We start from the raw sequence: 13,428 nt of genomic DNA on the forward strand, positions 1-13,428 counted from the left end.
ATTATACCACACTTTGTATAGTATCTTTCTCTTGGCATGGTTCGATTGGGGGGGCCAACTGGGAAAAAAGGAGTCATATGTAATACTTTAAACAATAAATATATATAACTTAGCTGTAATAAAATCATAGTGCAAACCCCAGAGCAAATCACTGCAAAACTGCATCATTAGAAATCCAGAAAACAAAATGGCAAATCCCAAATACATTTTTTAAGTTCCGTCCTTACCATCAAATAAATGAAAAAGAATAAAGATCACCAATTCATTACACCACTGATATTACATACCTAAGAGATGTGTCCAGATGTTGCCTGTCTCTGTGTGTATTCTGAAAATGCTCTTAAAACAGGCCCGGAAAGAAGGCATAGGGGGCCGGTGTCCATGTAAAAGGTAATCATTATCCTTGAGCCAGTCTGGTAGGACATCATGAGGGATTACTCGCCATCGACCTTCCCAAACCTGGAAGAAAAATATTATCAAATATTTTGGGGGGTTTTAATTGTAACTTTAGCAGCACTGATCCCAAATAACAATCTCTTACATTTCCTTATGAGAAAAATAACTTATTTTTAGAAAGACAAACACATTCAAATGAACAATGTCCTATATTCTGAGTTTCTAAAAAACTGATGAAAAAGATATTTTTTAAATGGAGCAGGAAGGCTTTTCTTAAGAAAGGGGAAGAGTAAATGCACTTATAGAATATGTCCTAAAGAGTGGTTACAAACTTTGTTTCAATATGGCTAAAAGTAGGATGAAGGGTCCAAAGTCCCACCCATACAGATTCCCCTCCATTCTCCACAATAGACTTTACCTCTGAGAAATCCCTGTGATACCCGGCCTGCGTCCCCTCGCAGTCCGGGAGCCCTCGGGGGATGTCCAATTGCCGATGGCCTAAGCCGTCAGTCGGACATCCTTAGCGCTGTCACGGAGGTGGGAGAGGCTCCCGCCACCACTACCGCCACTGCCGCTGCACTTGCCAGCCATAAGCCCAGCTCTGGCTGAGCAGCGATCCCCCTGTGGGAGCGCACTGACCACTAGGGGGCAGCTCCTGCGTTGAGCGGGATTGGGCTGAAACCAGCTCACATAGGCAACTGACTTAAGTTGACTTTTATCTGCCAGGGCCCTGATCGATCAGTATAATCAGGTAGCTATAGATTTACCAATGTCCTTGACATATTTTCTCCAAGCAAGCAATCCCAATTCCAGTTACCATTTCAGGGAAAAAGAAAAAAAAAAAAAAAAAAAAGCCCCACAATAGGTCCTAATGAACCAGAAAGTGAATTGGAAGAAAAGCCTTAGAGAGACAATATACCAGTTAAACTGAAAACACTACATGTGTATGAAAACCAGGCAATTCCTATATAAAGAGTAGTTGATGACCCTAGAAATATCATACTTGCCATCACAGTCAACAGCATAAATAGATCAAGGGACTTGGAAATGGCACTTTAGAATCTCCAGGCATTAACCACCCCCAATTTTGCTTCATTCTGCCTCGTCTAAATTATCAATAACCTATATTAGGGAAAACTTTTTTACCAGTTAGATGTTCTAGTTTTCTCAAAACTTTATCATGGCTGCTGCAGGCAAATGTATTATGTCTTGAACAGGCTTAAAGTCATGAGATTGCTTTTGTCCCTATTTTGCCAGAGATTATCCCTAATGCAAACCAAAGGGTAAGGTACTACCACTCTCCTTAAAGGTTTCTGTTTGGGAACGGCAGATCATATAACACGAAAATTACAAGAAATTGCCATCTTACCTTGCAAACAAACTCTTCCATTCTTTCCATAGCATGATGGGCTTGTAAGAGAGGGGACATGCCCATAAACCCCTCCTCTTCCTGAGAAGCTTCATCATTGCACTCACGTTCCTCAGAGCTCTGCAAGGCAATCAGAAAAAATCAGGGACAGAGACCAGGAACCAATGAAACAATCAATATATTTTCCTTGAAGAATTACAGTGGGGCCTTGACTTACGAGTGTCCCGACTAACGAGTTTTATGAGATACCAGCTGTCTCTCTGCTGATTTTTTGCATTGAGTTGACAGAGTAATTTGAGTTAATGAGCTCCTTAACGAGCTCGGTCTCGGAACGAATTAAACTCGTAAGTCAAGGCCTCACTGTATAATGAAATTCTCTTAAGGTCAAAACAAAGCCTCAGACAAGTAACAATACAGGAAGTAAAATCAGTTTATTATAGAATTATGAGTACTAAAAATGAAAAATAGTTACTCAAGTTTTCTCTGACAGACAAATGAACTATAACAACAGCATTCCTGTTTGTTTCAGTAGCAGTTGTTGCTCCCACCCACCTTGAATATGGCAATATGTGGAGTCATTTTTACTTGTCAAAAGTGGGGAGGATGCTACTAGCATCTAGTAGGAAGGGCCAGGATGCTGTTAAACATCCTACAATGCAAAGGACAGCTCCCCACAACAACGAACTATCTGCCAAAATGTCAATAGTGTTTGAGAAACTGATCTAAAGAATATATGAGGGTCTATACACTTCAAATTTTATATGCCACAGTCCAGTATTATGTGTTTACATCAGAAAAAAATATTTTATCAGATACTTCACTATGAAAAATGCTAATAGTAAGTGAGCTATTTACTAAATAAGTGGTTACTAGTGCCAAGGCCTAAACATCCATCCAAAATTTTTTAAAGTATTCATTGAGCAGCTACTATTTTACAGATGAGGAACCTGAGGTTAACTGACTCCTAAGTCACACACTTAGAAAATACCAGAGGAAGAGTTCAATTCAGGTCCATATAGTTCCAAAGTTCATACTTTATTATTTCCACTCGCAGTTTGTTATGACATTGCCTGATTTTGCAGGTAACAGACATTTGGACAAAGGCCACAGGAGATACAGGCAGACCTTGCTTTGCATGATAGTGCAGGACAGTAAAAATGATTGCAAGCCAAAATCATGTAAAATAATTTTAATAGCCAATGGGAAAAATGACTAGTCCATAAACTTAAAAAATTTTTTGTCAAAACATTAAAAACTATCAGTTTATTTCAAATGCTATACTTAAAACAGAAATATTGAGAATTTGTTTAAAACTTGCCAAGAATGGAACAGTGCCTTCTTGTGGTATAACTTACAACACAAAGTGAGCATCTTTTCTATGCCTTGGCAAAATTGTCATACTCCATTCTAAGTTTGGATCGGCTTTCAGCATTTTATTCTTTGCACTTTGTGTCCTAAAATATCTTTAAGAGTTCCTTTAATTTGACTTTTTTGCCTATATCATTTCTCTGGACATCCTCATCCTTTTGGTCGCAAACACTTGACTCATTTATGTTGACAAGTTTGCCTTCACTAAGTTCCTCTTGCTGCCTATTTAAAATCTCTTAAGCAGTGGCAGTGTCAACATTACCACAGTCAGCTATTTCTTCTACAATCCATTTATGTTTGACTTTTACTTTCAGCATTATCATGTTCCTTTCTTTGCTTCACTTTTATCTTTGTTAGCCAATTCCCACTTCTGGTTTTCCATTTTTGTAAAAAGTCATCAATGTTTATCACTGGGAAGCAGCACAACTATACACTTGCCTGTCTTGTGCATTATGAGTTAACAGACGTCCAATAATCAGTCACTGACAGACTTCAAAGAAGTGACATGATTGGTCGCTGACCATGATACACATCTATTATTTGCATAGTTATCTGTTGACTGAAGAGCTATCAGAAACGTTTGTACTTTATGTAGTTACTCACGGTAAATATACTGTGGTAACTAAAATTTGAACCATATTGTTCAGGAGCTACTATTATTTAACTAACCCATGGTAACAAATTCAATTAATACATATTGGAAATTTTCAAAGCATTAGGGTTGCCTGTCATATTTTCCTGTCACATCTTTCATAACCATCCTTTCTTATCTGAAATGGTGCTTCTAAAAAGAGCTAATCTCAATTCAAGATAATGCATTATTACTGTTGGTAAGATTTCCATCAGTGGTCCAGTGTATGTTATTAGGCACAATGTGGTCAGAGGTAAGAAATACATATCACATTACTCCACTCCAACGTATCAGCAAGATTTTTACTAAAAAGTTTCCTTCAGAAGTGCAAAGTACTAATAAGTCTATTGATTTATCATGTATTATCCCCAATTCTCACTCTCCTACAAATAAATATTCACATATATATCCTCAAAAAATTTTTAAGTGCCAGATCATAGTTAGCTATTTATTGTATTCAAGCATTATGGAATTGCTAATTAGGGATGTGTAGAGTGGGTGGTGGCAAATACAGTTTCCTGGGTTAAACAGAAGATAACAAGTAGGTATAAAGTGGTAGAGACAAACATTGGCCAGAAAACAGAATTTTTTTTAAAAAAATGCTTTCTCTTAGGGTACATGGGCAAGTTTTAGCTATGCCACATGATAGTTGGGAAAGCCTACACCGGGCACTATATATAAAACAGTCTGTCTTCCAATATTAACTCTAAAGAACCACCTTGTCATGAGTGGAAATTACTTTTGATTTCCCATCTAGCAGCCACTAAACCACAGTACCCAAAGATCTCTCTTTCAACACTGAATTACAACTATATTAAAATATCACATACAAGTGTCAAATATATACTATGTTCTGTTCTGTAGTCATACCTCTAACCCTTTATCAAAACGAACTATGAAGAGAAACAGGACATTATGAAAGATTAAAGAATTAAAACCAAAGCTGCCTAAAATTAAAGCATAAAACTTAATTCCCTAAGGCCTTCTACGAATAAGTCACTATATTTAAAGAGACGTCAATGCTATGAAGTGAGAATAAAAAAAAACACTATTTTAACATTTTTTTCCTGCTACATTCAATGAAGTCCATCTGTGAGAAGACTGAGTTAAAGTTGGTTATATTTCAAAACAATGATATTTGCCCTAGCCAGTTTGGCTTAGTGCAGTGGTTCTCAACCTTCCTAATGCCACGACCCTTTAATACAGTTCCTCATGTTGTGGTGACCCCCAACCATAAAATTATTTTCGTTGCTACTTCATAACTGTAATTTTGCTACTGTTATGAATCGTAATGTAAATATCTGATATGCAGGATGTATTTTCATTGTTACAAATTGAACATAATTAAAGCATAGTGATTAATCACAAAAACAATACGTAATTATATATGCGTTTTCCGATGGTCTTAGGCGACCCTTGTGAAAGGGTCATTCGACCCCCAAAGGGGTGGCAACCCACAGGTTGAGAACCACTGGCTTAGTGGCTAGGCGTCAACCTGCAGACCTGAAGGGTTCCGGGTTCAATTCCAGTTAGGGGCACATGCCCAGGTTGTGGGTTCAATCCCCAGTGGGGGGCATGAAGGAGGCAGCCGATCAATGATTCTCTCTCATCATTGATGTTTCTATCTCTCTCTCCCTCTCCCTTCCTCTCTGAAATCAATAAAAATCTATTCTTACAAGAAGCAATTATATCTGACTCATGATCTACCCAAAGTACAAGCTAAAATGACAGGTTGCTAGAATATATTTTATCTCTTTGGAAAGACAGGAATCAATAGAGATAAAGATAAAAGGCCTTTAAGATCAGTCTAATATGAAATAATTCATTAATCTACTGGACATTTATCTTTTTAGCCTGACTCAGTTCAATAGAGCAGTGATTTTCAACTGGTGTACCACAAGAATTTTTAAAACATGCAATACCTATTTAGTCAGGGGCACATAAAAAAATGACAACAATCAACACAACATTAACTGTCTGGCGTGAATGAATCAAAATTATATCTTTTTTTTGTCAGATCGTCAAAATATATAACATATATTTTGGTGTGCCAAAGAATTTTAGTGATTAGTTTGTGCCATGAGATGAAAAATATTTGAAAATCACTGTAACACAAATATTTATTAAAAGGGTTTTTTAAAAGATGAGTAAAATGCAGTCTGTTTTCCATGGGCTTACAATCTAATAAGGGGCTGAATGAGTCACATAAATGACTATATAGAAATACGGTATAGCTAGTTTAAAGACAAAGTGTGGGACTCAAGAAAGATTGAATGAGGTACAGAATTTTGATAAGATGAAATGAACACAATAGTCAAGAGGGAAAAGGAAAAGCAAAAGTACCATTTTGAGGAACAGAAACTAGTTCAGTTCAACGGAAACTTAGGGTGCATTCAGGGATAAATTATACTGAAACCCTAATTGAAGTCAGCAAACAAAGTGCCACAGAGATCCACAATCATAATGCCATCTACAGTTAGAAGATTAAAGTCATGGAAACTGTAAAATACCCAGGGCTGGGAACAGTAAGTATTTAATTAAAATGTGTCTGCCTTTATAGATGTCATTGAGACCTTTTACATTCACATAACTTAATGATAAAGAAGAATCTAAAGCCCTTACATTAACATGACTTTATCAATTGTTCCAGGAAATTCCTGCCCAGCAAAATAAGGATAAAAACCAGTGCATAACTTCATTATTCGCTTTAGGAACTTCTCAAAAATTCATTTAACTAAACAACAGGCTGCTCCACCAGCCCCTTAGTACAATAAATTGCTCAGCTAAGCAAACCTGCTCGCTTATCAAATATTTGCTCATCAAGACTTGCTCAACGAGTCCTAAACTATCCTATCACAAGTTTTGCCCAGTGCAAATATGTTCTCTGTGTTGAAAGACCTGCCTTGTCTGTGTCTATGAGGTTTTGGGGTGTGTGTGTGTGTGTGTGTGTGTGTGTGTTTTGTGGTGTGTGTGTTTTTCTTTGTTTGTTGTTTTGCTTAATTCCTTCACCTTTTTCAAAGACAACAGTATGGTGACTATCAGAGGGATAGGGAGGTGGGGGGAGGTAGAAGAGAGTAAAGGGGGTGATGGAAGGAGATTTGACTTGAGGTGGTAAACACACAATACAATATACAATGATGTATTATAGAACTGTACACCTGAAACCTATATAATTTTATTAACCAATGTCACCACCAATAAATTCAGTAAGAAAAAAAAAAAAAAAAGCCCTAACTGGTTTGGCTCAGTGGATAGAGCATCGGCCTGCGGACTGAGGGGTCCCAGGTTTGCTTCCGGTCAAGGGCATGTACCTTGGTTGCGGGCACATCCCCAGTAGGGGTTGTGCAGGAGGCAGCTGATTGATGTTTCTCTCTCATCGATGTTTCTAACTCTATCCCTCTCCCTTCCTCTCTGTAAAAAATCAATAAAATATATATTTTTTTAAAAAGAAACAGAAAAAAGACCTGCCTTAAACCACTAGAACCAAGACACCAAAACCCTATAAATTCCATCCAGGACCTCTTCTTTCTAAAACACTATTGGAACTCTTTAGAGCAATGCTCACTCTCACTGCAGTAAGTATAAACTTGGCTTAGTTTGAGCACCGGGTTATTTTGATAGTCTTTTTAGAAAACTGACAGGTTAATCTAGTCTTAAATTTAGAGTTCTGAACTGTGTAGTAAAGGCATTAGCAAGCTGATATCGTTAGCAAATACAAACTCAAGGGTTAGTGGAAATTAAGATGTCTACAAAAAACAATAACTGAGGCCCAAGCCAGTTGTTCAGTGATTAGACCATCGGCCCTCAGACTAAAGGGTCGAGTGTTCAATTCTGGTCAAGGGCACATTCCTTGATTGCAGGCTCGATCCCTAGCCCTAATTGGAGTGCATGTGGGAGGAAATCAATCAATGTGTCTATCATTGATGTTTCTCTGTGTCTCCCCCCGCCCTTCCACTCTCCCAAAAAAAATAAAGTAAATCAATGGAAAAGATAACCTCTGGTGAGGATTAATTTTTTTAAAAGTCCAGAACAGGCAAATCCAGAAGAGACATAAAGTAGATTGGAAGTGGCCTAGGTTAAGGGGATGGGGATAGGGAGTGACAGCTAATGGGTAAGAGGTTTCTTTTGGGGATGAAAAAATGTTCTAAAATTAGACTGTAGTGATGGTTGCACAATTCTGTAAATATAATAAAACCATGAATTGTACACTTTAAATTGGTGAATTTTATATGTGAATTATCTCAATTTTTTATGAGTCAACTATGAGTAAATGTGACATTTTCCTTTAACAAATAACAAATAAATAAATCTAACTTTATTTCCCAAATATTCTTTAGAGGACATGTAGAGATTTGTCTTTTTGTAAAGCATGTTCCTAAGAAGTTTTTAATAGATTAACTGCTTTAAATAAAATATAACTAATTACTTTAGGCACTTCTTTTTCAAACAATAGTGACATCTTCATCACTTGTGAAGCTTTTTAAAAATACATACATCCAGCCTGGCCAGTGTGGCTCAGTGGTTGAGTGTCGACCTATGAACCAGGAGGTCACAGTTCGACTCCCAGTCAGGGCACATGCCTGGATTTTAGGCTCAATCCCCAGTAGAGCGCATGTAGGAGGCAGCCAATCAATTTTTCTCTCACCATTAATGTTTCTATCTCTCTTTCACTCTCCCTTCCTCTCTGAAATCAATAAAAATATATATTTTTTAAATACATAAATCCAGGACCCAAGGATTCTGGTTCAATAGGTCTGGAATAAAATCCTGGCATTTGTATATTTATTTTCTTTAAAGAGCCACAAGAACTCCTAATAGACTTAAAGAAACCTGTTGGTAAATGCCTGTACAAAAAGACATATCACTCTGTAATGCATATAACTACCTTTAAACCTATTTGGGATTTCACTTAACTTGTTTGTAACTTTAACAAAAATCACCCTGTTGCTTTCCTATTACTCTTGTATCCTATAAACAATTGCCATTTAATGCAACGAGGGGGCCTAAGGGAAACAACCATATATTTTTTAAAATTTATGCAATCTAGTTAAATTCTACATCTTAACACTTGGAGTGGGGGAAACGAGTTAAGTCGGCTCGCGTGAATTGCGCGTACTCCGCGGGAGCCGTCTTTAACTCGGTTCATATAGATTTGCGGTGGAGTGCGGGAAACGTGTAAACTCGGGCCGATTGTAACTGCGTATTACCAAATATTTGTTTGTAATCCACCCTTTTGGTGGATGGAACAAAACCAAAAGACAGAGCCATCTTATATTTTGGCGGGAAATTCACCCCACACCGGAGTGTTAAAAAGAGGGAAACAAATACTCAAAGAAAATGATGCAAAATCATTAGAAATATGAAGGACTGTACCATGATACATTTGGTTTATTTATTTTCAAAATAAACAGAAAAATCCATTAAAGGCTAGAATGCATTTAAGAAGCAAAATTAACCTGGTTTAACAGAAAATAAGGTGTGCTGCAACAATTCCAGCAAAAAAAAAAACAACAAGTACCAACCATTGAATCTAACCTCTGGGCTCAACATAAACACTCAGGGGTAGAGCTTGGAATTGAGAAACTCGAAGTCAACCTGGTGCCAGCTGTCACAAAGGCAGCTTTGTTCAGCAGAAAGAGCAATCAGAAGACAGCACATGCTCTTTCAGCCATGTGACCTTGGGCAAATTACTCTAAGCTTTCTAAATCTTACTTTCATCCACTTTCAAAAAGAGATCATATCTGTTCTTCTACTTCAGAGTGCAGTTTTAAGAAGTAAATGAAATAACATGTATGGAAGTGCTACATACAAATTTAAGGCATTATTAGAATTATGTAGGCCCGGCAGGTGTAGCTCAGCGGTTGAGCATGATCCATAAACCAAGATTCCCAGTCAGGGCACATGCCCGGGTTACCAGCTGAATCCCAAATAGGGGGCATGCTGGAGACAGCTGATAAATGTTTTTCTCTCATCAATATTTCTATCTCTTTTTATCCCTTTCCCTTCCTCTCTCTCTAAAATCAATAAAAACATATTTTTTAAAAGATTTAAAAGGATGCACTCTACTTGCTAACAGTTTATATAGTTCCACTTCAAAACTGGAAATTGTAAGAAATGAGTCCTTTCTCTAAAAAAAAAAATCCAAAAAGTCAGTATATGGAACTCTTCAAGTCACTTGAAGATAGGAAGTTAATATTGTGTCTTTAATTTCAGTTCAAAGTTACAGTTTTTTGAACTGTAACTTATTTTCTAATTCCCATGATTATTCTACACTAATAACCCTGAAATTAGTAGCAAGGGACAGTTCTACATATAGATTAAATATAGGATAATGAATGGAGAGAAAGGGCCAAGGAAGGGCCAGAGAAAAAGAAGAGATTTCATTGCTTAAATGATCCAATAATTTTTCTACTGAAACCACCTCCCAAGTACCTAGCACAGGCAGTTGTACTGATCTCTTCATAAACCACCTTCTGTTTTTTAGCAAAGAACTTCCTCCAAAGAGAAACAATACACAAAGAAGAATTTTCATCAGGAACAAACACACAATTTCCTCATCAGTAAACTGAGATAAGTAAACAACAGGGTTTCAGAGAGCCTTTTCAGCTCTAACATTCTACAATCTATGGATCAGATCCTCTCCTTGATTCCTCACAAAAAAATCTAGAAAGCAGATGGAAAGAAAGAAATGGTTCTTTTGTTCTGGCTTTTGGGTTAGCTCTAACATTAAAGGAAAATCAAATACAGGTTTTCAGGGCAATATGAGTTCATTCATATAAGGATGAAAAAAATCACATTCACTTGATTATTTGTTAGTGAAACAAAATAATATATACTTAAGAGGGCATTATCAAGTGAAAATGGCAAACAAAAATACACCGTATAACCAGAAATAGACAATGTGATTAACACAAAAGAGACTGGGTGTGCAAATTCTGAACAAAACATTTTACTATCTCATGTAGTAACTAATATTATAAACAGAACTTTTGCCATTTTTAATTCCAGTCAAATTGTTTAGCCTGAAATTCCTTGACGCTGCAAAATTCTTTAGATTCATGTCAGTTTTAAAAATAGTTAAAATCACTGTGATTTAGTTATTGCCTACTCAATATCTCTTCCAAGACAACGAATAAGAATCTCAAATCTCACATTCCAAAACAGAACTCTTGATTTGCACCACCTTTAAACCTACTCCTCACTCTTGCCTTACAAATCTCAATTTTAGCTCAATTTAAACATCCAGCAATCATCTTTAAATTCCTGTTTTCCTCACTCTCCACATCTAATCCATCAGGATGTCCTGCTAGCTTGACCTCCAAAACAATCAGAATCCATCCATTTCTGTCCATTTCTGCTGCTCCTACCACTGTTTCAAGCCAACATCATCTCTCACCTTGAACATTCTAACATACTTTTTTCCTTCCATTCTGTCTTCTCACAATCCTCCACATTCAGAGTGATCTTTTCAAAATCACCAATGTCTCCTACTGTTTAAACACACCAAAGGTTGCCTACTTTCCAGTGAATTTTATGATACAATCTAGTCCAGACGGCATGGCTCAGTGGTTGAGCATAGACCTATGAACCAGGAGGTCACAGTTCATGCTCGGGTTGTGGCCTTCACCCCAATGTGGGGCGTGCAGGAGGCAGCTGATCAATGATTCTCTCTCATCATTGATGTATCTATCTCTCTCTCCTTCTCCCTTCCTCTCTGAAATCAATAAAAATATATATATATTTTTAAAAGATACAATCTAAACTCCTTCTGTACACCTATATGATCTGGTCCCTGCCTGGTCCACTGACTTCATCTCATTTCACTTTTCCCTCTCATTATACTCTAATTGCACTGGCTTCTTCCAGTCCTTTAAAAAAAGGGAGGGTTGAAAGGAAGAGGAAGAGGGGAAAAAAAAGAAAAGCTAATTCCTACCTTCAGATCTCTGTACTAGCCTGTTTCCTCTACCTGGAAACAGTCTTCCCCCAAGTCTTTGCATGGCTGGTTCCTTATCATTCAGGTCTTACCTCAAACATGCTCTTCCTTAGAGAGGCTTTCCTTTATCACTATACCTAAAAATTCAGGAGAGGAGAAGTAGGCAGAGTACAGGATTTTTATTTAGGGCAGTGAAACTACAGGATTTTTAGGGGAAAGGCAGAGTACAGGATTTTTAGGGGATAGGCAGAGTACAGGATTTTTATTTAGGGCAGTGAAACTACTCTGTATAATAAGATAATGATGGATACATGTCATTATACGTACATTTGTCTAAACCAGCCGTGGGCAAACTACGGCCCGCGGGCCGGATCCGACCCGTTTGAAATGAATAAAACTAAAAAAAAAAAAAAAAAAGACCGTACCCTTTTATGTAATGATGTTTACTTTGAATTTATATTAGTTCACACAAACACTCCATCCATGCTTTTGTTCCGGCCCTCTGGTCCAGTTTAAGAACCCATTGTGGCCCTCGAGTCAAAAAGTTTGCCCACCCCTGGTCTAAACCCATAGAGTGTGCAATCATCAAGAATGAACTGTAATGCAAACTACAGACTTTGGATAGTTTGAGGGCAAAGGTTATGTGGGAAATCTCTGTATTTTCCCCTCAATTTTTCTGTGAACCTAAAACTGCTCTAAAAAAATTAAGTCTTGCCCTAACTGGTTTGACTTGGTGGATAGAGCACTGGCCCACGGACTGAAGGGTCCCAGGTTCGATTCTGGTCAAGGGCATGTACCTTGATTGCAGGCACATCCCCAGTAAGAGGTGTGCAGGAGGCAGTTGATCGATGTTTCTAACTCTCTATCCCTCTCCCTTCCTCTCTATAAAAAAGTCAATAAAATGTATTTTTTTAAAAAATTAAGTCTTCTTGGCCAAAAGCTCTCCCTATAATGCTGCTCAACATACTCTTTTTGGGAGAAACCAAGATGGCGGCATAGGTAAACACCGGAGTTTGCTGCCTCGAACAACCACTTCAAAAATACAACTAAAAGACGGAACGGACATCACCCAGAACCACAGGAAGGCTGGCTGAGGAGGGACTCTTCAACCAGAAGGAAAAACAACAGCATTATGAGGCTTAGAGGAGGCGCAGTGTGGAAAATTTAAAGGTACGGTGGTGCGGCGGTGCGCGCGCAAAGCGGGCTGGTGGCTGAGGGCGCAGTTGTCGTTTTCAGTCGGGAGTGAGTCTCAGACTCTGGGCTACAGATCCGGGCGAGTCTCTAGGGACCCAGACTCAAACGGGAGAAGCGGGACTGTCTGGCTACGGTCCCTACGAGGTTTGCAGCGGTTGCGGGGACAGAGAGGCAGAGCCCCTGGAGACGCACTGAGAGCGGCCATAGCTGCTCCCTCCCCCCGCCCTGTTGAGCCCGCCCCGCCCAAACCCTGCACAGAGCCATTTGCCGATTGCCTCAGGCAAAGGCTGGACTAGCGCCTCCCCAGAGGACTGAAGTTTTCCCACAGCTGATTCCTACAGCCAGTCGGCCTGGTGGTCAAATCCCTCTAGTGTTAACTACAACAATTAAGGCTTGGCTAGAACAAGACTGCGCACAAAGACCACAAGGGGGTGCCCCAAGGAAGCATAAAAGATGCGGAGACAAAAAAAACATGACAGAAATGGAGGATATGGAGCTAAGAATCGGAATTTTGAGGGCTTGCTATAAACTTGAGCA

General features: G+C 38.4%; 1 protein-coding gene across 1 annotated transcript in view; it reads right to left on the reverse strand.

The window, feature by feature from the left end:
• ADIPOR2 (adiponectin receptor 2) overlaps nt 1-13,428 on the reverse strand; it is a 59,472-nt gene that overhangs the window by 11,757 nt on the left and 34,287 nt on the right. The window contains exons 3-4 of the mRNA XM_006092119.3: nt 1,766-1,885; nt 288-459 (exon numbers count right to left, since the gene is read on the reverse strand). Of these exons, the coding sequence (XP_006092181.1) occupies nt 288-459; nt 1,766-1,885 (292 nt within the window). The remainder of the gene's footprint in view (nt 1-287; nt 460-1,765; nt 1,886-13,428) is intronic.

This window comes from Myotis lucifugus, unplaced genomic scaffold (genome assembly GCF_000147115.1).
Source record: "Myotis lucifugus unplaced genomic scaffold, Myoluc2.0 scaffold_98, whole genome shotgun sequence".
NCBI classification, from domain to species: domain Eukaryota; kingdom Metazoa; phylum Chordata; class Mammalia; order Chiroptera; family Vespertilionidae; genus Myotis; species Myotis lucifugus.